The sequence below is a fragment of the Cydia splendana genome, chromosome 25 (genome assembly GCF_910591565.1).
Source record: "Cydia splendana chromosome 25, ilCydSple1.2, whole genome shotgun sequence".
In the NCBI taxonomy this organism is placed as follows: domain Eukaryota; kingdom Metazoa; phylum Arthropoda; class Insecta; order Lepidoptera; family Tortricidae; genus Cydia; species Cydia splendana.
In genome coordinates, this window is record NC_085984.1 from 8,553,886 (window position 1) to 8,580,803 (window position 26,918).

Sequence of the window (26,918 nt, forward strand, 5' to 3'; positions counted from 1 at the left end):
CACTTTTTGTTAACATTTATTTAATAATAACTTAACGTTATCCGTAACAATATTTTCTTTAAATAATCTTACTTGTATTTAATAAATCATCACAGTAAGGGGCGAAAATGGAAAAGGAATGTTAAACACCCGGTTATCAGAATCTGTACATCCTTATTAACATGTTATATTAATTATATTATATATGTTAAATGTTTATACTTATATATATTTTTTGATCACTTTGTGGATAATAAATTAATAAATATTTTGACCTTAATGTCACACATAAACATAATTAACTTGAAACTGAAAAAGCATAAACTATTTCAATAACTTCTGCCATCTTGTGGCCTGAATCGGAAACATATGTGCACATGTATATTGCCAAAGCAAGTGCTACCATCTACCGTTCTCGTCGGTACGTTTCCTTGAGCATAGTAGGTTATGCCATCTTGTGGGCTACATCGGAAGCATAAACGACACATTTACGCCTCGCGCCAAAAATCTGACGGCTCCTATGCCCCCTATAGTTCATGCATGGGGCCCATAATGTCTACACAAGACCAAATAATGCCTAAAATATTCCCATTTTATCAAAATAGTTCTTGTTTTTACAGTTATTTTATAATTAAAGCGTCCCATTACTTTTTCGAAAACACCCCATTTTAACGCTGCCTCAACACCATTGCTAACGTTCAAAGTCGCCCCGTTTTAACATTGTCTTAAAAATACAAAGCGTCTCATTACTCGAAGTAACCCCATTTTAACGCTCAACTTTGCCAACATCATGTTCAAAGTCACCCCGTTTTAACATTGCCTTAACAACATGTTAAGACAATGTTAAAACGGGGTGAGACTGTCACTTGCCTGTTGTGACATGTTAAATTTTTATTTTAGCCTGCGGTTCCCAAACTATCTGGGTTAAGAACCACTGCATGTGATAATATATGTATAACATAACTCCAATGAAAGATATAATGAGGGGGAAGCAAATATGAGTGTCGTACGCGATGCCGAATATGGAATACATCCAGATGCCTTTTTCTACGTAGGTGTAGTACATTCTGAAAAGAAGAAAATACAATACAATACAATTACTAATACTCTTTTCACATCACCTAATCAGAAAATGGATTTTTCTTCCCTGCTAGGAGGGATCAAAGTGGCACTTTTCTGTTCAAGGACATTTCATTGCCAGTATAAAATATTAATATTATTGACTATGAACATCGTATGTACAGCCTGGCAAAAAAGAGTAGAAATTAAAAAGTGGCAACACATGTAGTGTCAACATTAAGATTTTTATATTTTCCTCATAGTTGATGTGAAAAGCAGTATGTGTCACACGGTATCAAAATTATTTCGTCTTGGGCGTTAACACTTGAATCCCTCATTACGCTCAGGATTCAATGTACGCCCTTGACGGAAATATATCATTTTGATCCCTTGTAACACAAACTACTATTTTTGAATAAAGAAAACAATACAAAAGAAAACAGAAATACAAGCAGAGGTAAACAACAGGCGGTCTTATCGCTAAAAAGCGATCTCTTCCAGACAACCTTTGTTGTTTGTTTGTTGTTTTGAAACACTTTGTTTATTTAAGTAAATAATGAAGACTCGCCTGCTAGTAGTAGTAGTAGTTCGTTTATTTCAATTATGGTCATTTCAAGTTAGACACATTGTAGGTACAGTATTAGCACAGAATAAATAATAGTACTACCGTACAGAAAGGAATCTTCCTACAAAACCGAAGTTTGACAGGGTTCAGGGTCGAATCATGCTATCCCTTTCTAATATATGGCACTATCCCTTTCGGCTATTTAGGGTTGTCAAAATTCAAGTGATTATCTTATCTGTGGTCGTGCACGCAGAAGGAAGTCAAGTGGTGCCAACCCTAATAATTGCTCGGAGCAATGCTGAGCCGAGCGGAGCCGAGTTTGGCCGATCTCAGGAGTTTCGCACCCCTGGTATTAGGTAATTAGGTAGAGCATTTAATAACTGAAGTCACCTTTAGAGCTTACCCCTAAGGGGCGAGACGGGGTAAAAATCGTAAAAAAAATGGATCACGCAGTATGGGTGTTCCCTTACATTCAATCACACAATCAGAAAAACTAACTTATTTAACTGTAGACTTTGAATTTGAATATGAAATTGGCATGTGTAAATAAAAAACCGGTCAAGTGCGAGTCGGACTCGCGCACGAAGGGTTCCGTACCATTAGGCAAAAAACGGCAAAAAAATCACGTTTGTTGTATGGGAGTAGACTTAAGTATTTATTTTATTGTGTTTTTAATATTTGTTGTTATAGCGGCAACAGAAATACATCATCTGTGAAAATTTCAACTGTCTAGCTATCACGGTTCATGAGATACAGCCTGGTGACAGACAGACGGACAAAGGACAAATACAATTATTTTTATCAGAAACTAGCTTTTGCCCGCGACTTCGTCTGCGTGTAATTAGTGACAGCAGCTAAAGTAGGTATAGCGCCTGGATAATGCTAATAGCAATCATTCAATTCGCGCATTGCTTACTTCAATTATTAGGCAATTCATTAACTCTTTCGATTCCACCCCCCTTTGCACTCTCTTTAGGGATGATTTCCGACATAAAAACTATCCTATGTCCTTCCCCGGGACTTAAACTATCTCTATGCCAAATTTAAACTAAATCCGTTCAGCTAACAGACAGACAGACACACTTTCGCCTTTATAATATTATTATCTTTATTTATTTTTCTTCATAAGTTAGGTTCTTTATAACATGAATATAAAAGTAAAATACAAAAACACATAAAAAACAATAAAAAATACATATAAACACATTATAAAAAACCTAACCTAGAGTGCCGCAAATATTATAATTATTATAATATTAGTATGGATTTACTTACACAAATAAATAGGTGAACATATACACCGACAGCATGGAAACGTTGATCGTATGACTTGTCGGCACGCTCCTCGGCTGGAAGACCACCTCCCACACCACGAGGGGGATGACGGCCGTGTGGAGGACGTGGTTGGTGCCGCTGCTGAGGATCTTGTCCGCGAAGGTCGGGTAGATCAGGCTGCGGTCATAGTGGTACAGAGACCAGAATAGGGTGGAGGTGAGCTGCAACAAAAGGGGATTATTTATTTATTTTATTATTTGTCAGCCTGTTGTGTCCCACTGCTGGGCAAAGGCCTCCCTCTCTTTCTTCCACGCGTCTCGTTCTATGGTATTATTAGGCCAATCCTTCTTAAAGACGTCAAGATCGTGCCGCCATCTCCTTCGAGGTCTGCTGTGACGCCGCACTATGTTTGGTGTCCGTTCGGTAGTTTTCTTGGCCCACAAGTCGTTTGGCATACGGCAGATGTGTCCGGCCCAGTCCCGTTTAAGTTAGCGGCTGTCAGGGTTACGTCGGCTACTTTGGTTTTGGAGCGCAAGATACGATATTCTGATTCTGTCAGTCAATTTGACCCCGAGAATACTGCGCTCTATCGCTCTCTGGCAAAGCTTGAGGGAAAGCTTTTGAGCATTAGTCAAAGGGGATATTACACTTTAAACTCTCGCATTTTGTACACATATTTAATTACACAAACGGGTCTACCGCGATATAATTTCATTGTTTTTACCTTAAATTCCGTACCGGTCACGGAAAGACGTCTTTCCGTGACCGGTGCAACTCAGCTGAAACGTCGGAATTTAAGGTAAAAACAATTAAATTATATCGCGGTAGAACCGTTTGTGTAATTAAAAAAGGGGATATTTTTATTTTATTTGGGGACAACACTACAGACCGACCCTAACCACAAACGAAAGAGAATTTGAAATAGAGAGTTACTGTCATGGTAAATTATGTAGCTACAGTACATTTACTGACATCTTTCGACAGAAGATTAAAAGTGTTAGAACGCCATTTGACTTTGATCATTATTCTTTCCCTGATATGTGTTAACTTGTTAAATATTAATATTAACGCCATCTACTCGAGAGTAGGCTGAAGGTTATGGCGTCATCGCTCGAAAAGATTACACCATACTGTATTTAGGGACGCATTTTTTATTTACGGGAGCGATTATTTCCAAAAATAATTACGCTATAAAAAATGGTTCTTAAAGACCTCTATTCGTTTTAAAATACCTATCCAACTGATTAAAACTACATCTCACAGTCCCACACCATAGGGTTACAGAAAATAAACTCACTTTGCGTGTAGGGGAGGTACCCTAAATTCTATTTTTTTCCTAGTTTTTATTTTACCACTTTTTCGGCATGATTTATTTATACATCCATGCCAAATTGCAGTTTTCTAACACTAATATGGGCCGGACACTATCATGAATAATGAGATTACTTTGAAGGAATGACATTTTTAGTGATAGTGTTTGGATTGGCATGAAGGAATGACGGTCAGTAATGAAGTTTATTTAAATATCATCCGTCAGTATTGGAGTTATGTCAAAGTAATGACACTAGAAATGACATTACTACTGACAATGAATTGATTAGAATGATGGAATCAGAAATGACAGACAGAATGACGGATAACGAATAACGATCTCGGAGCAATGCCGCGGACAGACAGACGGACATGGTGAAACTCTAAGCCCTCTAAGGGTTCCAAAAAAACTACGGAACCCTAAAAAATTGCGGAGGCGGAGTCGGATCCGAAGGTGTAAACGGAAGTTCCGGTTTGACATGTGTTATTTTGACATTAAAGACATTGAAATTGAAATTGAAAAAATAAAGAGTCAGAGGCGAAGCTCCGTAACATTCCCAATTATAATCTTAATATGTGTTTTATCTATGCACCTAAAAATAGTAATTTTGTTTTTCGTCTTTGTTAATTAATATAATTTGATATTGCACCACGTGTGCATCACGTAAGTATAATTGAGTCGCGTAGTTTTGACTGGTAGATAAAGCATGTCTGCCTGACCTCCTTTCTTTCCATTCTGATAACGTAATTGGTGGCATAACGATAAATGTTCTTTAGTATACCTAGATTTTGGACTTGGTTATTATTCCTGCACTCAACATGTACCACATTTTTTCTTGAAATAGTAAACATGATTTGAATATGTAATCAATTTAAAATAATGCTAATATTGTTTACTAGCGACCCGCCCCGGCTTCGCACGGGTTACATACACCTAAGCCTTCCTTAACACATTCAGGGCCAAGAACCCGACTGTCGGGTGCGCTGTTCGTAGGTTCGTAGCGACTACGCGCTACATACGGCGAAACCGTGGCTACGCGCTACGAGCGTAACCCGTAGCACTTGGTGGCAATGAATGTGTTAAGAATCACTCTATTGATAGATGAAAACCGCATGAAAATCCGTTGCGTAGTTTTTGAGTTTATCGCGAACATACATACACATAAACAGACATACACGACGGGGGACTTTTTATAAGATGTAGTGATACGTCTCACGTCGAATGATGGGCCCTATGACAATTCCTTAAAATCTTTTTGGTTGTGGTAAAAATGAATTGAAGAAATATGTTTTTACGATATTTTTATTACTTTCTGAAATGTAACATTACTAAATAAAAGAATGTGCTAAACTTCCAAAAAATGTGTGCCTACAAAAATTTTACGTATAAAATGTACTGTCATAGGGACTATCATTAGACGACAGAAGTAGAAAGAGTTTAAATAAAACCATAGAGAAATAAGTATGGAAAGAGTGGTAACTCCATACATCAGTTTTCTTACCAAAACGCGAGTTATTTCGTAGTCGACATCTAGCGTCAATAGCGGAATTTATCAGTACCGCTAGTCGACAATAGATGTCACGACGAACTAAGTCTTATGCTCATATTATAACCGGATTAACCCGAACTATATTTTCAACTAGTTCTGCTTGTAATACATATTAGTTGTAAATTGTTTTAGCAGTACATTTTTCGTCGCTACTGACGAAAAATGTGACATATGGTGTCAAGTAGTGGTACTCATAAATCCACTACTTGACGCTGTGGTACTCATAAATCCACTACTTGACGCTGTGGTACTCATAAATCCACTACTTGACGCTACATGCCGACTACGAAATAGATCGCGTTTGGTAAGAAAATTGATGTATGGAGTTACCACTCTTTCCTTACTTATATTTCTCTATCCTCCTAAGGCCCAAGGTCCTACCTATAGTACTTCTTCAGTTCGATGAAATCTAAATCATATTTAATTGGAACAGAGTCGCTTTTGCTTTGTTTCGTTCAATTTTCAAACAACGCAAAATCAACTCTATGACCTACATTATAGGTTCAAATTTCAGTGGCAAATTTTGGGTTTTTCATTTGTATGGCTGGGCCTTAGGAGGCTATGATAAAACTTACAAAAACCGTAGGCCAGAGTACAGCAGCGAAGAGACGATTCTTCATACTCCTCATAACCATCAGCCAATGAGGTTCTTCCTTGTTGGAGTACTTTAGCGTGAGGTAGTCAGACGTCAGACCCAGCGATGCCACGAAGATTTGGAGGAACTGAAACATAAATGGGGTTAATTAGCATAATGGGTGAGATTGAACTTAAAACCTATGATTATTAAGGTAATATGGGATAAGACAAACATAGTTTATTTAGCGGTACAACAACAATAGTTCGTTTTTTTACCATTAGAAATAAGGTAAACAATCTTGATGTGTCTTTTAATTGAAAAACACGTTTTAAAAATAAGTCAAATATGTAACAATTATGAATCTAATACGATCATTTATATCCTTCTCCTTTCATAAGTAGGTTACATATCAGAATACCGAAAACTGATTAACCTAATGTTGAATCACCTATGCTTGATTCACCTATTTTTAAATTACCTATCAATCATTTTACCTAAACATTGACTGACCTAAGTTTATAATACCTAAGCTTAAATAACCTAATGGACGAAATACCTAATGCACGATATACCTAATGCACGTTTTACCTACTGCACGTTTCACCTAAAGCTATTGTACCTAATGCACGAATCACCTATAGCTGATATACCTAATGGACGATACACCTAAAGCTGATATACCTAATTAACGATGTACCTAAATTTGATTTATCTAATGGACGAAATACCTAAAACTGTTAAACCTATCGCACGAAATACCTAAAGTTGATATACTTCCTGCACGCATTACCTAATGTCGATATGCCTAATGCACGGAATACCTAAAATCTATATACCTAGTACAAAATTCATATCATTTTGCCGAATGATCAAGTGGCAACTCCACCCAATAAATCGTATGATTTCCCAACCTTACAGTAGAAACTGTTTGTTTGGATAACAACTTAAAAATACACTTTTTGAAACGCTACTTTTTAGGTAGTAGATGATTTCTGAAGTCTAATACAAAATTAGTTATCTTATCTTATCAACAACTTAATTTTTGTAAGTTAACATCATGACGATGAAATAAAAGTCGGTTTTGGCACTGTTTGGTCGCAGTTAACCTAACACGCTATAATGACTAGACCTTATATTATAATAAAAAATAGTAAGTCAATTGAATGATTTGGCTAAAAAATTTATACCAAATGTTGTAAGTACTTATGTCCTAATAATATTCTACTAAACAATAATTATATTTTTTATTTTAGGTACATATTTTGTTCACTAAGTGCATCGAGTTCAGGTATTTCATGCATTAGGTGTATCGAATTTAGGTATTTCGTTCATTAGGTATGTTAACTTTAGGTAATTTGATCATTAGGTATACCGACTTTAGGTAATTCGTGCAGTAGATATGTTAACTTTAGGCAATTCGATCATTAGGAATACCGAGTTTAGGTATTTCGTGCATTAGGTATATCAACATTAGGTGTTTCATGTATTAGGTATATTAGCTTTAGGTATTTCGAGTATTAGGTGTTTCAACTTTAGGTAAATCGAGCATAGGTATTCTGAGCTTAGGTAAACCAATTGTAGGTGAAACGTGCAATAGGTAATTCGTTCATTAGGTGTTATGAGCTTAGGTTAATTGGTCATTAGGTATTTAAAAAAATAGGTGAAACGAGCATAGGTGATTCAACATTAGGTAAATCGATTTTCGGTATTCTGATATGTAACCCATAAGTAATAGTTACCGATTTTTAAAAAGCGTTTTTCTTTTAAAAGACGTGTCAAGATCGCTTACCTTCTTTCTAATGCTAAAAAAAAAAACGAACTATAGTGAAACTCATAAGTTGATAACTTGGTCGATATGTTGTGCGGTGACTCCCCGTAGGCAGTATAAAGACTAGTTATTTATTATTTAGTGATATGGCAAGCACAAAGAAGGACAGTCAGAGTATAGCTTTGAGGTCGCTAAGCCAGGCAACCAACTCAGGCGTGACAGAGTTCAAATCTTCAGGTGGTCCAGAATACGAGTGAAGGGGACAGCGTTGGAATATATGGTCAGGTGTCTGCTCTTCCTGCCCGCATTCGCAGAGTGGAGAACCTTTCCAACCCCATTTGTGTGTTAGAGAATTACAGCAACCAAGCCCGGTTCTCAGCCTATTTAGGCGATACCAAAGTTTGCGACTCTTGCGAGGGAGGTCAAACCCTTTTGGTTTTTTTGTCGGGGCGGTTAAACCGGCAGCAAGACTAGTGAAACTCATAATGGCATACGTTTTGGAAATCTCCCTCACCCCGCACCAGTGAAACTGAGCCTACACTATTTCTTGGGACACATTTCTTGGTAAGAGTGGTGTTAACAGATTAAGGCTAAGGGAATACAGAATAAAGGGAAAGGCGTTCTCTCAAACTTTTGATTCCAACTCCAACTCTTTCGCCGTTGAGGCAATCCGTCTCGGGAACTCCCTCCCTCTCTCTATTCAACAAGCCCCAAGCAAACCTGTCTTCAAATGACTACTCTGCAAGCATCTTCTGTCAGAAAAATTTGAATAATGTTCTTCATCTTTTATGTAGTAATATGTATTAGTTTTTTTTTGTATATCATATAATATTAGTATTTAATCTTAATTTTATAGGTTTATCTTATTATGTTTATTTATAATATTTGACTTCTCGGTTACATTTCTCTTTATAAGTTATAAATCTCCTGCACCAACATTTGTTTCTGTTTGATCTAATGGTTGACTGGTAGAGAATGCCTTTAAGCATTAAGTCCGCCATTTGTACATTTTTCCTGTGTTTGTGCAATAAAATATAAATAAATTATTATTATTATTATAGCCTCTTCTTCCATATCCATTTTAGTTTAGCTATGTATTTTTGAACTAATTGTTTTATTTATTTATATGGATCCCTCTCTGGGTGACGGCCTCCTCCAGTTTTTTCCATCTTTCTCTGTGTTCTCCTGTCTCCATCCAATGTTTTCCGGCTATTTGGGTAATGTCTTCGGACCAGCGTTTCTTCGGCCTGCCGGGGGGGCGTTTTCCGTGTGGTCCCTTCCATTTTGTGGTTTGTATGGTCCATCTTTTGTCTGTCATGCGGGCTACATGGCCAGCCCAGTTCCACTTAAGCTTGAGAGCATGGGTAAGAGCGTCGGTTACCATGGTTTTTTCTCTGATTCTTGTGTGTCTTATTTTGTATATTTTCCACAGCCCCGTCATACTTATCTCCATAGCTCTCTGCGTAGTAGGACTGGAAATGAACACTAATAAAACAAAACTGATGACCAACAGTTATGAAAAGCCTATAATCATTGGTAACGAGACAATAGAGTATGTTAATAACTATATATATTTAGGCAAACAGGTATCATTTTCGAAAATCAGCAACGAAGAAGAGGTTAACAGAAGATCAACTATAACCTGGAAGAAGTACTGGTCTCTGAAAGAAGTTATGAAGGGAGACTACAGCATGACATTAAAAAAAGTGGTGAGTGACACCTGTCTCCTGCGATGTCTAGTCTATGGCTCACAAACATGGGTATACACCAACAAAGTGAAGGAGAAAATATAAATAAATAAAGGCAGGTAATCGCCTGACAAGTAGTCTACTTAAGTCTAAAACGCGTTTAACAAACATAACGCAATGTCATGGGGTCATAACAAATAAGGGGCTATTGTAACTAAACTTACCGTAGTCCAGACAGTGAAGAATCTTTTATACATCGCGGTGAAGGTCCTAATGTTAGGGTCTTCCATGACTGGACCCTGAAGAAAGCTGGTCATCACATACGTGTTGATAACATGCATTGCCAAGGTCACGGTGTAACCCAGCATTCGCATGTAGATGGCGACCATTTTGCTGAAAAAAAAATGGTTGTCTGTAAAGTCGGTTTACGGACGATAATTTTGCGGAATAACGACATAAGAAAACGTGCATGATACCGGTGTTCATCGATTTATAAGATGTTATCACGACAAAAAACTTAAAGATCATTACGAAATTCCTAGCTTTGTCCCGGCTCTTTGTCACTCATGTGGGCCTGGGCTCCGCTCGGCTATTAACCTAAGATTTGGCGTAGGCTCTAGTTTTTACGAAAGCGACTGCCGTTTGACTGAACTTCGAACCCTGAGGGGAAACAAGGCTTTCTCACTTTGAGCGTTCTGTCTCAACCTACATTTAATTAATTTCAAATTCCCTAGTAATTTTGTATTCTCCATACGTTTATCGGACTTAAGTGGACGTAAATAGTTGAGTTGAGCATTACGATGCTCAACTCAACTATTCAAGACTTTACGAAGTCTTATAGAACTTTCAATTATGCTCTAAATGATAAATAGCATACCTTCGCCCGACACGATACTTATACATAGTCGAATCACTATATCCGCGTACCTAAATTCATTTCATTTTAAATACACACAAAACATACTATTAACAAGACCGGTAAAAACATTGAATCAATCATGAATCAAAACATAAACAACGCACGACGCACGACTACTGACACTAGTGACATTGACATTGACACTTGACAACTCTATCTCATGGTATAATAATATACTCCGCCTGGTACTCCATTCCATGGTATAATAAATAATATACTCCGCCTGGTACTCCATTCCGAGATTCGCGTATGACCTAACTGACACGCGCCTACGTCATCATGCTGTTTACAGGTTCTCAAACTTTGAAATGTGGGAGAATTTTAACCAACGGTGAAAATTATTTTAACGGCATTAATTTTAAGTTATTCATGTAGAAACATAGTAAAATACAACAAATCTAATGTATTAAATTAAACTTTATTTATCTATACAAGACAAACGTTTAAAAAACTAATTCACAGTTACACATTAATTACCAAGCTTACGACGTGAAAAGTTTGGAAAACACTGCGACTGCTGACACTGAGCGAGAAGGAAATAACAATTAACACGCGTTCGACAAGGATGACGGTCAGGGCATGAAGTTATCTAGATCCGAATTGTCAAATGTGCACAGCGCTATCCTGTGTTGCCAGTAGTATAAACAGAATTACCCGAAAGTCTGAAATTTCTTTCGTGAATCGGAAGATATTGCTAACGAGTAATTAAAAATGACGTGTTATTGTAAAATTTAAGCTAAAATACATATAAATGAAAATTATAAAATTATAAAGAAATATTTTAACTTATTAACCATAGGTATAATGTACCCATGTAACATGTTATGTTGAAATAAAGTGGCAATGTTATTGTGACGTAGGCCCGTGTCACTCTGGGAATGGAAGACCATGTTTTATTAGACCATGAATCTAGTATATAACTCAAGGCCCCAACGTTTTCTGTTCTCTTTGACGGCGCAGCAACTAGTATCATTTCTCTCTCCTCGCTCTTTTAAAAATGCCGTTTGTCAAAAAAGGACAACCATACTGTTGACAAGATGGACTTCAAATCAAGGTGTTATCGTTTTAAGTAGCTATCACACTATCGCACCGGACCAAGGTCATTGTGCGATAGTGTGTTAGCTACTTTAGGTAGAACCAGGTTGTGTATGTGTGCGTAAATGCGTATATGTGTGCTCTTTTAGGGATGTGAAAAGTCGATTTTAATCATGTTATATATCGATAAACGCTACACAGCGGAACGAAATAGCGATTAATTGAAGCTTCAATATCTTCGTTAAACATAAACATAATTGAAATGCTAATGGATAATGAATATATTATAATATAATAAAATAATTCAATTATTGCGGAACACCTATTTTAGTAGGTATTTATGTATTTTAATTAAATATCTGAACTTTCCCTTGGTTCCCTGCTGGGGCGTGACGATAAAATTGCGATCTGATAATCACAATAAAGAATAAAAGCGTTTTTGTTAATTTTAGGTATCGTTAAACCTTTGAAGTAAAATTAAAATTGCAAGCAATGTCGATAGTGTATCGATATGACTTTATCGATATGGCTACAGCAAGGTGGGCCACATTGTTAATCGTACACTAAACAAAAGTGGTAACAGTGACAGCTCGCTGAGACGTCATCTAAGTATATTATATATGTATGATATAACTGGATCATGCAGGCATAGGGGTGGGAAGAAATGACCGAACAGGATATATATTATATACAGGATGATTCATGAGACGTGAGCAGGACTAATCCTGCACACTCAGTAACTGATAATTGATCGATCACCGTCGTATTTAGGAGAAACAACCACACTTTTTCCTATTTTTTTACTTTTTGATGAGGGCAAATTTAATTCTCAATAATCATGGTCACCCTACAGGACCTAATTAATAAACATAAAACCTCTTTAACCGTAATGGCATTTTGATTACGAAGAAAATAAACTGTCAAACTTGAGTGAGATACGAGTTTTCAAAAGTAACAAGTGATGGCAGTAATGACATTCAATTTGACACAGAATATCGGTAGTTTAGTATTCTAATTTTAGGGTGACCATGCATGTCGTAAAAAAATTAATAACTTTTTTTTTCAACGTGACTAGAAAATTAACGTTAACCTCACTAATACTGATACGAAACAGTTGCTTATAATTAACGATATGCGCAGTGTTAGTCCTGCTCACGTCTCCTGAATCACCCTGTATCTTTCAGTTGGAGTAGCAGCGAAAGAGCTATTATTGTTTGTCCTTGTCACAGACTCAGATTGTTTTTAATCCCCACCGTAAATTTAGTATGGATTATAAAAATGATTTTTATTCGTTATCTTAATTTAAATTACAATATTTGATCCGGTGCCTCTTTTTAAGTATTTTAAATACTTGTGTTAAGAGAACACCGCTCTTCCACATGTTGTAGCTTAATAAAGTAGACGTTATATAATAAAAAGGTGGTTTACAGTAATTTTAATTCTAAACATTTGGAATAGACGTGCTGAAGGCGTCAGTAAAAGGGTTACAACACTTACAACATAAAATAATAAGAAGAGGTAGATAAGTAGAGGCACGTAGAGGTACAGTAGGTACTCGAGTACAATATAAGGAGAAAACATATTTGTGGTGTGTGTGTGTGTGTGTGTGTGTGTGTGTGTGTGTGTGTGTGTGTGTGTGTGTGTGTGTGTGTGTGTGTGTGTTGATTATGGGGGGCAACAAATAAATTCGACCAATCATAGCGTCGCATTGCGTATGTTTTTGTCCCTCACGGAGGCACGCGTATAGTACCTACTTCTATAGGATCCTACCTTCTATGCTTGAAAAGAATCCGTTCACCAAATTGACCAAATCAATAACAAACTTTTATAATATTAAGTATATCTATCATTTTGTATTTCATCTATATACCTACCTGTCCTGACCACTACACTTTCCAAATTCCGAATTCCTTTAATCCTTGTTCCGCGTTTAATTTCCTTCCCTTTTACAATTTACTTGACGTTGGCTGCGGGCAACATCGGGCGATGTTCATATCAAGTCAATATAAAAAAAATAACAAACTTTCAAAATTCGAACGCCGGAAGGAAAATTAAAATTAATCAGTGGAACGCACACAGTCCATTTATATTGTCATTGAAATTTGTACCGTATAGAGTCGCAATTAGGTTTAATTCCATAAAAGACTTACGATTATTTACTTCCAAATATTCCAATATTGTTGCGAACCGTTCAAACTTGGCCGTTGACTACCATTAAATGAACCAATGATCGTATTTATTTGTAGAGATTTCATATCAGTTTGTTTTGGTGATTTATCAACCGCTAATGAGTTACCAAATGTAAGACAAACATATTTTAGACAATGCGCGTTGTTCGGTAAAAGGTCGGTTTATATCTACAAACGTGACTAACACGTGCCGTGGCAGACAAAATAATAAATTATTCTTCTTACACAGTGCTTAGTGATAATTCCTAAAATGTATGCACACCTCTTGGGATTGCGCAAACTCGGAATACATGTATGTGGCACCAAATGAAGGTATTAAAACGATTACCAGCTTGCTGGGAATACATTTTTGGAAAAAATCTAATTTAATTGGCCTATTTATTTTTTTACAGCTTGGCAAAAAGAGTAGAAATTAAAAAGTGGCAACACTGTTTTCTTATATATATTGGTTTGAAAGGGACGACACTACAGTGTTGCCACTTTTTAATTTCTACTCTTTTTTGCCAAGCTGTACGTCATCCGTACTAAAAAGAGAAAAGCGCAACGTATGTTTTATGAAATATGTAGGGAAATTTAAGATATAGTTGGTCAAGCAAATCTTGTCAGTAGAAAAAGGCGGCAAATTAAAAAAAATTTAGGCGCGAAGGGTCCCATAGAAAATTTGCGCCTTATTCTACTGACAACCAACCACCAACCAACCCAACCAACCATAGGCTTTACCAACTATAGGTTAAAAATTGTAAGAATTATATAAATAACTGCAATAATTTCACTCCTTTATAGTCCCATTTATTCTAATAACAGAGTCTATGTGAATAACTAATAATTTAATAAATTATTTGTACCAATAAAATATACAGGGTGATTTCGGGGTCGTGATCCAGAACCACTTTTTCTGACTCTGTACATGATCCACATTATCATATGGTAGTATTTGATTAAAAGATAATTACTTGAATTATTCTTATTTTTCAAGTAAAATTAATATTATGCTAAGTAATTATGGTCACCCTATGACTTTTGACATACGCTGTATGGAAAGCGACAAGACGTCACATTGAGTAGGGTCACCAAATTGTATGCAAAAATGTTTTTTCCTACTTGTCATCTGTAAAATAATCATCATTATTGGTGATAAACAATAATTAACAACATCATTAGGCTCATCTTTGGATTCTGTAATCTGTATGATGTCTGGCTCTCTTGCTCCACGACCCCGAAATCATCCTGTATAGGTCCTTGCTTTAGTTCACAACTTTGCTTAAATTCTGAATAATCCAAAGATAGTAGTGTTAAATCAGTTTAATCAAATTAAAATATCGAATACTTCCAGTGTATTATCAATTAATCGCATATGATAATAGTGATAATCCCTTATCGCGCAGAACGTTGACTCCTATGTTGACCTTAGGACTTTAACTTATTAACTTTGGGGTTGGCACCGAATATAAATACCTAGTTGCAACGTGACACAACGTGGCAACGTGACACAACGTGGCAACGTGACACGACGTCACAACGTGACACGAACGACGTCGCATCGTGTAACTGTGTTTGGCTCGTAAGTACTAAGTTTTTTTTCCAAATTCAAAGTAGTACCTACACATGTAATATTTAAATAGGTATATCTAATGTATTGGTATTTTGTTTGAAACATTTAAATGTACTTACCTATGTACTTTTTTGTTATTTAAAAAAAATATATTTTTTAATGTAAAGACCGAAAAAGCGTTTTAAAGCTAAAATAAAACATTATTATTATCTCGAAAAAAAAAATAGTATTTTTAATTCATAATTTTATCTTATAGAAATATCGAAATAAAAAATTACACTATTTAGGGGGAATCTGGGAGACTTACCCAGGTGGAAGACTTACACCTATTCGGACACATGCATGCAAAAAATATATATACAGGGTGGCTAAAAATTAACTGCATTCCCGTATGCCAGGGAGGTTTTAGGATTATACTGAGCAACTTTTACTATACTACACCGAAATCGCGAAAATAAATTTTGCTGTTTCATACATTTTGGCTGGTCCAATCTATGGGAGCGTAAATTTTATTTTCACGATTTCGGGGTTCGTCCCATAGTAAAAGTTGCTCAGTATAATCCCAAAACCTCACTGGCAACGGGAATGCACTTATTTTTTAACCCACCTGTATATTGTATGTTACGTAATTAGGCACTTTTTTAATCAAATTTCCCTTGGCAAGTCTCTCGAACTCCCCCAACATAACGTAAATATATCATTACACATATTGCCACATACCTGTTATTAAAAATACTTGGCAATTATACTCGTTCCACGAGACTAAGTAAAAATAACAGCGACGTCCATGCCGTTTGTGTGCCGGTGTGCAACTGAGCCACTTAATCCACTCATGCGCATCCCGGTGAACACATAACCTGAGGGCCTACCGCGAAACACGAAAATCGATTTCGTTATCTGCCTCTCTATCGCTCTTGCTTCGAACGATGGAGAGGCAGTTAACGGAATTTTTATTTTCGTGTTTGCCCAGAGCCTCTGTATTTTCATCCATTTGGTCAAACTAATGGTCAGAACCCCTAGAATTTAATTCGATAACGTGACGTGACTTACGTTTGGGTTAAGTCTCATTTTTGTAAGGGATTTTGAACACCGCGCCAAGCGGGACTTTATGGAAACTCAAAATCCCTTACAAAATCACACTTAACGCAAACGCGTACGTAGCATGACGCAATCGAAAAAAATCACACTAGAGGCACAGAGTATTACGATGAAATTGGGATGAAATTGAAATTGAATTGATGCGGTCTCGCTACCGCTAATATAAATGGAAACTTGGTATAAGCATAGAGTAATCTAATCTAAATATATAAACGTGAAAGACCTGACTGACTGACTGACTTAAATCAACGCACAGCCCAAACCGCTGGGACCAGAAAGTCCAAATTTGGCAACTATATTCCTTATAAGGTCTAGGGGTCCACTAAGAAAGGATTTTTCAAAATTCATCCCCTAAAGGAGTGAAATGGGGGTCCAAAGTTTGTATGGGGAAACAAGATTAGTTAGACTATTTTATTCCAAATTTCACAGGAGTATTCCTAAAGATAAATGAGTAAACACGTGTTTCAGGTTTTTTGAAAATTGAACCCCTAAGAGGGGGAAAAGTCCCCAATAGGGTTGATATCTCAAAATATCAATATGGGTATCGTTTTCATAGTATTTTGAGACGCTAATAACAAAAATGGCATCAAAATTAAAATTAACGTAGCCGAAGTGAACAATCATCCCCCTGGTGGGGGTGCAATGGGGTTGAAATTTCAAAATATCAATATGGGTATCATTTCCATGGTTTTGTGGGACGCTAATTACAAAAATGGGATCAAAATTAAAATATAACGTAGCCGACGTGAACTATGGCCCCTGGTGGGGAATGCTAATTACGAAGATAGCATAGACGGTTGTAACATACACGCTGATTTACAGCCACACGTGATCCAGACTTTTGAGAATGCAATGCCTTAAAGTAAATTTTTTTAGCTATTAGCTCAGGGAAAATTTCACTAATACCTACAATGGCTGTTGAATCGTTGGATATTGATGGGACCATGTTGGCTCACACCGTAGTACCTATAATTGGAGATGGAGCCTGTTTCGCGCCATCTCCTATCTTCTGTATGATACGCAGGTGATGGCCAGGGAGGTGCGCGAGCAAATCGTTACTCACGTGGTGGCCAACTGGGAGGAGTTTGTTATTATGTCTCATAACAGTAACGGTGATAATTACTCCAGCTCCGTTGAATACTGCCTTGAAATGTCGCGCCCGTTTACTTACGGTAGTCTCTGCGAGTTGGTAGCGGCAGGACAACTGTTTCCGTGGGTTTTCGAAGTTTACCGCAACAATGAGCTATATATGAGAGTTGGTACTGTGGGTAATCCGGTGGGGCAATTTTCAAGTGATTTGTCTAGCGGTCATTTTGACGTATATATTCGCAGTGAATTACTCGTAAGACCCACAATATCAGAGCCCCCTTCTTCACTCCTCTCTGTGGTTGCTCATCATTATCTCTTACCGCTACCAAAACAGTTACTAAAAAACGCCGTGCCAGGTTCACGAATACTACACGGAACAAACAACTAAAAGCTGCCGCAAATAAATATATGCAAAACAAATCATCAGATCACCAAGCTGCCGTAAGCAATTACCAAAAAAATAACCCTGATGTACACAGAGAAGCAGTAGCTAGGTATCAGCATCAGCAAGCCCACCCCGAGGTAAACCGTGACACCTCCGCTAGGTATCAGCAAACCCACCCCGAGGTAAACCGTGATACCTCCGCTAGGTATCAGCAAATCACACACACTGATACACTTCATCCATGTAAAACTCCGCACCATTTTGCAATTCTCTCTCAAGTTGCCGTTTAATGTCGTCCGAAAAACTGTCCTTATATTTTTCCCAGAGACTTAACGGGTCAGTAAGTTGACAAAAAACTAACATTATTATGAAAAGTTCACGCAGCTTGAAGGGAGAATCGCACAACGCAGCTTCCTCTAAAGTTGAGTCCCAATGTTTATCGTCCTCTAGCAATCCAAGGGAGAACCACTAATGTAGTGTATAAGGAGGTGCTATAGGTACAAAAGGCTACAACTACATAAATAAAAAATATAAATTAAAAGGTATTAGGTACAAAACGTACATTAGATTATATTAAATAAGTCGAGCTCGATTAATCGATATAATTACAATTGGTGTCTTCAAGTCAAGAGTGAATACTGTGAATACGCTACTTTTACTGAAATAGTGAGCTACACCTTCGTAGGGTTGCAAATAGCAAAAAACCAAATGTTTTTTTTTCAAATTTATGAAAAAAAACCTGGCACCATGGTTTTTTTTTTCTAAATTAGGGTTTTTTTTCAGATGAACAAAAATATGCCACAATAACGGTTTTTCGTGATTTATTTGTATATGTAACTTAAAACTAAGTAATTTTTGGGGAATCCCTGAATTCCCCGATGCGACGACGAGAGGCGTTGGTGTTGCCAACAGTAAATTGCGATAACTACCACTACAGATTTCATTTATGTTGTTATTAATCAAAGTTGTTAAATTAAATTGGTTTAATGGTTAACATAAACTGACATAAAGTCTAAAACAAGTAAAACAACCGTATAAAAGTATTAACTGCCTTGCAAATTTTGAGTTTTCATACTTTTGAAAAAAAACGTACTCCAGAAAAAAAACGTTTCTTTTTCACGGTATTTTTTCATGTTTTTTCTCAAGTCAGAAAAAAAACCGTTTTTTTACAACCCTACACCTTCGGCCTTGTCATCACTTTCCAGCAGGTGAGACTAAGGTCAGTCACTGTTCAGTCCGTAAAAAAAAAAACAAAATTAAAAAAACTCTCCTGCGCGTGCGAAGCCGCGGGCAAAAGCTAGTAATAATATAAGTAAAAAGGCGTAGGGATGTGACGACCCCATCGCCCGCTGGTTTTACCAGTGCAATCAGTCAACGCAGGGCAGCTTGTGGCGAGCTGTTGGGGATTAGCGACCTCACGTACCTACCCGAGTGCTCCTGGGGAGTTCTGTTACCCGCAAGGAGGGTGGGTGGGACAGGATTCTCTGTCTCTGGCTTGCCTTAGCCGGCCGGCCAGAGTGGAGTCGGTAGAGCTATAAGCTTCAGGGGTGGAAGTGAAATATGCATAAGACGCGAGTTGGCACAGTGGCTGTTAACAGCCACTGGGTAGAAAGCGGCGCACACCTCTCGACACCCCTGAGCCGCTCACACCGGTGTTGCCCTTGAGCCATCCTAGATGTCGCTTTTTGTGGGGGCCCATCTTGTGAGGGCGAGTCACCGTCTGCCGGAAATAAAATTGCATACCGTTTTATTAGGCAGGCGTCCGGTTTTTTACCCCATAGCTCAGTACTTAGTCCATCGCTTTCACCCAATAACCTAGGTCATTTTAGATTCCATCAACTCTCAATAGCCCTTACACCCTGGCGGGTGCTGCCTCTGCGTGCGTCCCATGACACGGGTAAGGGCAGCATCCGCTCGGTGTACCCCTTACATTTCATTAAAGTGTCAAAACGGCCTCTACGTGTTGGCTCCGCGCACGCCTCCCAAAGGTCCAGAACACCATTGTTCCGTGATGAGAAAGACATACATATAAGTAAGATGTTAAATGAATAAATAAGGATATAAGTAAAGAAAGAGTGATAACTCCATAGTTTTCTTACCAAAACGCGAGTTTATTTCGTAGTCGACATCTAGCGTCAAGTAGCGAATTTATCAGTACCGCTACTTGACACCAGAGATCACGAGTGTCACTACTGACGAAAAATGTATTACTAAAACAATTTACAACTAGTATTACAAGCAGAATGAATTGAAAATAAAGTTTCGGTTAATCCGGTTATAATACTTATAATATTAGATGAAAATATTTGAGCGTTAGACTTTTCGTTCGTCGCGACATCTATTGTCAACTAGCAGTAGGTACTGATAAATTCGCTACTTGACGCTAGATGTCGACTACGAAATTAACTCGTGTTTTGGTAAGAAAACTGATGTATATGGATTATGGATGGAGTTAGCACTCTTTCCTTACTTATATTTCTCTATTGTATAAGTACCTAATATTTTTTTTAATTTTTTTAACAAGCAGAAACGTCTGCAAACGATGCTGTTAAGAAAATAGTATGACTTGGAACTCCGGTAGCCGTTTAAGAAGTGTAACACTCTCGCGGTAGATGTCGCTAAAGGGGACCCTTGACCTATAATATGGTGGAAAGATTTGCTGGCTGTGGATGAGGTCTTGGTGGCTCAGATGGCAGAGCACTGGAGTATCGATCCAGGGGTCGTGAGTTCAAGTCTCACCCAAGACAGTAATTTTTCCACTTTTAAATTTATTCCAAGCTTAAGTACCTAATACATTGTTATCTTCACCTGTTCACGCGGAGCGAAGTGTTCAGTTCAGGGCCGATAATTATAGTTATTTGTTTTACAAGGGGGCAAAGTTGTTATATAATCACTCGTACTTAATATAGGGTATTATACTGTATTTAATAGTTATTTGTTTTACAAGGGGGCAAAGTTGTTGTTTAACCGCTCGTGCTAATATTGATACCCGAGCAAGCGAAAGATCCCAAAGTTGAACCACGAGCGTAGCGAGTGGTTCGAAAATGGAATCTTGAGCGTTGCGAGGGTTTCAAAGCACGAGGGTTAAACAAAATTTGCCTCCGAGTGAAACACAACATTTTTCACCACACCAACCCGAAGCAAATATTTAATGTAAAATATCAAACAAAATCAAACCAAATCAAATCCAAATGAATGTTTTTAAATATTTATCATCCAAAATCATCATTTAAAAGTTAATTCTACCACTACCAGCAAACATAAGAAAACAACTCAAAATTTGCATTTGATTACTTTGCCTCACATGTGAATAAAATGCAACTTTGCTATCAGTTTTTGAAGTGCAAAGTAAGCCTTTCCGAGCTGGTGTGGTGAAAAATAAATTATTTTACACCATGCATGAAATAAAGCACCAGATAATTATTAGAAAAACACAGATAGGAGCTATTATTAAACACAAGTTCTATTTAATAAATCGGATAGAAATATAATAAGTAGGTGAGTTGACCGTGACGTCACGATGTAATGTTTCATATAAATTCCATATTAACAAATCGGTTTGACAGTTCTAAAAAAGTAACTGATTTGACTAGTAGGAAAATACCCTATTGTAAAGATTCTAAAATTGAACTACGAGCGTAGCGAGTTGAGTCGAGTTACACGACTATACAATATGTACCTGCAAATATACCGTTATGTCAGTGTAAAAAGTAACAGTGGACCGATGCCTTCGATGTTTGCGTAAGTGCCGACATCTACACCAACACAAACATACCAAACATTTTAAATAAGACATCACGCTTGTAAGTAGTACCGAGCGACTAATAATGGCGATGTATGCAGCTCGGGTGCGCGCGACCCCTCGACCCTCGCACCCCACAAGATTGCCCTGTCTCGACGGCTTCGTCGAATGACTGTATTGTTTTATGGACTGTGCTTATGACAAGATTTTTTTTTGTACATAATCCTTATCGTTTTTAAGCTTAGGTACTGTCAGCAGCTATCAGTCATAGTCAAGTATAGTTTGTCAAAGGACTGTCTTATTCAATCATAGACAGAGAGAATCATACTATCTTTGTCTTACACTAGTACTAGCACCCAAAAGAAAAGGATGAGTATAGTTTTCCTGGTTCTTACTGACTGACAAATTGGTTTGACCAACTATAACTTAAAATTCTAAAAAGCAAAAGAAGATTTTTGATAAAATTTGATTCTTTTATTAATCATTATTACGTTTTATAGTCTTATTTTACTGTTAAAGTATTCTGTTGTTTCCAAAGTAACCTCATTTTAAGGCTGCCTCAACATCCTTGCCAACATAATGTTCAAAGTCACCCCATTTTAACGCTGTCCTAACATGATTTTACAGATGTAATGCATAATTGTTTTCCATCGTATTTTCTCGGAAACGTTCGTATTTGTCGTGCTACTTCAGTCAACCTCAGTACTTTGTGTACCGAGACTGACTGAAATAGCAAGACACCGTTTCTGTAAAAATACGATGGAAAATAATTATGCACTACATCTGTACCGAATTTGTTATTTTTTAATTTTCGCCTGCGATCCCCAAACTATCCTTGTTAAAAGCCATTGCAAGTGATAATATATGATCAGCATCACGCCAATGGCAGTGATAATGAGAGGGAAGCAAAAATGAGTGTCGTATGCGATGCCGAATACGGGGTACATCCAGATTCCTTGCTCTACGTAGGTGTAATACATTCTGAAAAAAATAAAGTACTTTGTTATTTAAGGGGCCCACTGATTAACAGTCCGCCGGACGGTATCGGCCTGACAGTTGTACGGAACTGTCAAAATTTTGTTCTAACTGACAGGTCGATACCGTCCGGCGGACTGTTAATCAGTGGGCGCCTTTAGAGTGACTCCAAGGTGGGACTAGTGTGAAAATATAATGTATTTGTTATTTAAAATATTTAAGTAAATAGAGTTAGACCAAGAAAAGTCTGCAGCGATTTTGATGGCCCACGCAGTGTAAGTGTTATTTATACGTCAGAAGTTTCACGTTTAAAATAGGTCACACTTGCACTGCGTGGCAGACTTTTCTTGGTCTAACTCTAGTTATATGAATAACTTAAACTTTTTCTTATATGTTAGCAAACGTTGTGTTTTGTTAAATAAAAATTTGTGACTCAAAATGTTCACAGTTCATGCCGAATATTCGACGCTTCGGCAGAGAGAGGGCCCGAATATTCGGTATTCGGCCAAAACCATTATTCGGGGCATCTCTACTAAAAACATAATTATTTATTTCGTATCACAATGTCAGAAAAATTACTTACACAAGACTTATATCGACCGGGATATGAACCGTGATTACCTTTTGTATTGTTTTCGAGCTCCCGATATTTTGTTCTAACGGGTTCCCCGTCTCTCCGCGAAACAGCTACGGCCCCGTAGCCGTGGTCTCTTTGCTGTACCTCCAGGTCGGACGCGCCTGCTTGCTACGTCCCCTCTTCACCAGGCTTTAACGTTGCTTAACAACATCTTGGACAGCGATAATGACCTAGATATCTTTTTCACGACGGAGTCTAAATTTCTAGGCGCATCAAATCGGTAAATCGAATCAATCGTTACCACTAGCTCCATTACCTAATATGCTATAATAAGTATTCGCTGGAAATATTTGACATTGCTTATGTACTATATCAAACTGCACAACGGGACTTAATCGCGTATTTAAGTTTTAAGATTTACCTCCGACGTTTCGAGGACGGCGTTGTCCCCGTGGTCTCGGAGAAGACTGGCTCAAGTTGACATCAACATCTTCTAGCCGCGCGAGTTTTTCGAACTACCCGCACTTGGTCTTGTTTATCAGTTTGAACGTTTTGCGCACTAGGGATGTCACTCTGTCGACACACAACACTAACGATATTCGATTTATCGACTGTCGATATTCGTTTCCGCTTACATTTACTAATGACTGGATTCCATGTGGATGAGATCTTAAAACCCTCGTCCCGATTAAAATTGCAATGTTTTTTGATTTCAATGGCTTCCCGCACTTTTCTACTGTAGAAATGGCGATCCGTGGAGAGGATTTTAGGGTTATGCAGCTCAATCCAGTGGTTTGGTCCTGACTCCAGCAAATGCTCAGCCACCGCAGACTTGTTGACCTGACGATTTTTGACAGCTGCGATATGTTCCTTAACTCTTTCTGCTATGGTGCGCTTAGTTTCTCCGATATAGGAACTACCACAACTGCAAGCCGTTGTGCAGTTTGATAATGTTTAATAATCGTGAAAGTTTAAATCAGTGTATTGCTTATGTACGACTGACTTAATTTTAATTTTAATAAATTGCCCATATTGTGCTGCTTGACTTTACCCGAATTTGTATTTTTATGACTTTGTACTATAATTGTAATTCCTCGATTTATTTATATCCATGACATTTAATTAATTATTGCAATTCCTTGATTTATTTATATACATGACATTTAATTAATTATTGCAATCCCACGGTTTAATTATCCTTCAATGACATTTAATCAATTATTTTACTCCCTTGATCTCTTTTATGTAATAACGTCATACTCCTAATGTAATGTCAGTAATGTGTTATAGATTTAAATCGAATGTAGTTACTTATAAATCTTATAATATATTTGTCGTAGTCAGATCGTATAATCCGCCGTATTACATTACGGCTAGCCGTTTTCAAAAACAGGGGCGTTTTGAAATGCGGCGGCTCGACGATTAGCCGGATTGTCATTGCGATACGTTCTTTAATAAGGCGGCCTACGTTTAGCCGCATCGTACTACTATTTTAGATTGTAGAGTGACCAGTTCTTTCGGTCGCCTACGTAACCGGAGTTTGACAATGTTTGCAATTTAATTTATTTTTACCATGGTCCCACCGCACTACATGTGTTTTTTTTTCCAAAACAGTTCCTTCACAACTTAAATAGACGGAGCCCCGCAACCGGGGCTCCTATTTCTGGGCGGTTTGCCCTTCGGGCATCTGAAGCTACCTAACGAACCTAACCTACTTACCTACCTACGCTTTTTTCCCCAAAGTGTAATGTTTTCACGGACGTCTCACTAATCAATAGGTAGGTAGGTTAGGTTCGTTAGGTAGCTTCAGATGCAAACTTCAGGGCAAACCGCTCAGAAATAGGAGCCCCGCGAAGCGGGGCTCCGTCTACTTAAGTTGCGATGGAAATGTTTTTTGAAAAGAAACTGTCCGACGAACTCCAGATTTGATGGACACCCCAGCGTTTGTGAGGCAGCGCCACGGGTGTTAAAAATGGGAACTATAAACTGTCAAAGCGGCGGCTAATGACTCGCTGTATTACATTACGGCTAGCCGTGTTGAAGAACGTATGGCGCCGAATACATTCCGGCGGATTCTCATTCAGCCGCATTCAATCCGGCTAATCGTTAAACCGCCGCATTTCAAAACGCCCCTGTTTTTGAAAACGGCTAGCCGTAATGTAATACGGCGGATTATACGATCCGACTGCGACATATTCACTCACTTATTTATTCGCATAATGCATGTTGCTAGCTATTAAGTAATGTAATTCCAATTAGCACGTAAGGTTGAACTGTAAGTGTTAATTGTATGCAACAAATAAACAAATAAACAAATAAATAAACAAATAAACAAATAAATATTTCGACGCAGTTACATGCATCATGCATCATCAGTTACCCGTGAACAAGATGCATGTAACTGCTTCGAAATATCGGGAGCTCGAAAACAATACAAAAGCTAATCACGGTTCATATCCCGGTCGATATAAGTCTAGTGAAACTAACCGTGAAACATTCAAAACTGTTACTTACACAAATAAATAAATAAACATATACACCGTCAACATAGCAATATTAACCGCATGACTCTTCGGCACACTTCTCGGTTGGAAAACTAGTTCCCACACCACGAGTGGAACAACAGCTGTGTGGAGTATATGGTTGGCGGTGCTGCTGAGGATCTTGTCGGCGAAGAGGGGGTAAATTAGACTACGGTCGTAATGGTAGAGCGACCAGAAGAGGGTGGAGACGAGCTGCAATGAAAGGAGAATTTAAAACGGGGTTAGTAGAACTAGAGACTAATGTATCCTTGTTTTGTTACATTAAAGCGACCGCTGTTAAAAATGGTCACAGATTTTCATTTATACCCTGTCTCTTTCGCACTTGTGAAATGTTTAAAACGGGGTCCCTTTGTTTGACATAAAGTTTTAAGTCATAATATAAAACTTACAAAAACCGTAGGCCAGAGTACAGCAGCGAAAAGACGATTCTTAGTGCTCCTAATAACCCCCAGCCATTTAGGCTCTGTCTTGTTGGGGTATTTTAGCGTGAGGTAGTCAGATGTCAGACCCAGCGACGCCACGACGATTTGGAGGAACTGAAATATACGAATGGAAATATAAATGGGGCGAATTAGAACTAGAAGGCTCGTCAACGCCTCGGGAGACCATAGGGCTGGCGCTTACCTCTTCCAGCGCATATCGCTGGCAATACAGAGAGGTAACGCAGCCAGCGTTATGGGCTCAATGCCGCATGCGGAGGTTTTATATAAGTACTTATTAGTTAAAAAAAAGGGGTGAGACTAAACTTACAAGACTTTGAAAAGGTTATTGTAAACACAAAAACAAACAAGTCCATAACCTATTACATGCGGTGATTGTAAACACGGGGCTATTGCAAATACGTCTTACCATAGTCCATACAGTGAAGAATCTTTTATACATCGCGCTGAAGGCCCTTATGTTAGGGTCTTCCATGACTGGACCCTGGAGAAGATTGTTCATCACGAACAAGTTGCAGCTATGCATTGTTAAGGTCACGACGTAGCCCAGCATTCGCAAGTATATGGCGGCCATTTTGCTGAAATTCGGAAATAAATATTTG

The 26,918-nt window shown here is 37.9% G+C and overlaps 1 protein-coding gene across 5 annotated transcripts; it reads right to left on the reverse strand.

Annotated features, from left to right (window-relative positions):
* On the reverse strand, positions 1–26,918 carry LOC134802799 (androgen-dependent TFPI-regulating protein-like). Of its 5 annotated transcripts, none has more exons than XM_063775514.1 (5): positions 16,188–16,274; positions 9,997–10,165; positions 6,315–6,461; positions 2,879–3,099; positions 1–1,046 (listed from the first exon to the last, which is right to left on the reverse strand). In XM_063775514.1, exons 2-5 carry the CDS (start codon positions 10,159–10,161, stop codon positions 863–865), a joined length of 717 nt encoding a protein of 238 aa, XP_063631584.1. In that variant the 5' UTR covers positions 10,162–10,165; positions 16,188–16,274; the 3' UTR covers positions 1–862. The 5 variants fall into 5 exon arrangements, with proteins under 5 accessions (XP_063631584.1, XP_063631585.1, XP_063631582.1 ...); XM_063775515.1 differs by having other exon boundaries at positions 16,204–16,252; XM_063775512.1 differs by lacking the exon at positions 16,188–16,274 and adding an exon at positions 10,650–10,690.

Excerpts from the sequence above, each read along its gene's own strand:
- LOC134802799 (XM_063775512.1), bottom strand. The coding sequence starts at position 10,675 with ATGTATAAGTATCGTGTCGGGCGAAG. Across the intron at positions 6,462-9,996 it reads TCTTCACTGTCTGGACTACG|TTCCTCCAAATCTTCGTGGC; the intron begins GTAAGTTTAGTT and ends TTTATGTTTCAG. Across the intron at positions 3,100-6,314 it reads TACTCTGGCCTACGGTTTTT|CTCACCTCCACCCTATTCTG; the intron begins GTAAGTTTTATC and ends CTTTTGTTGCAG.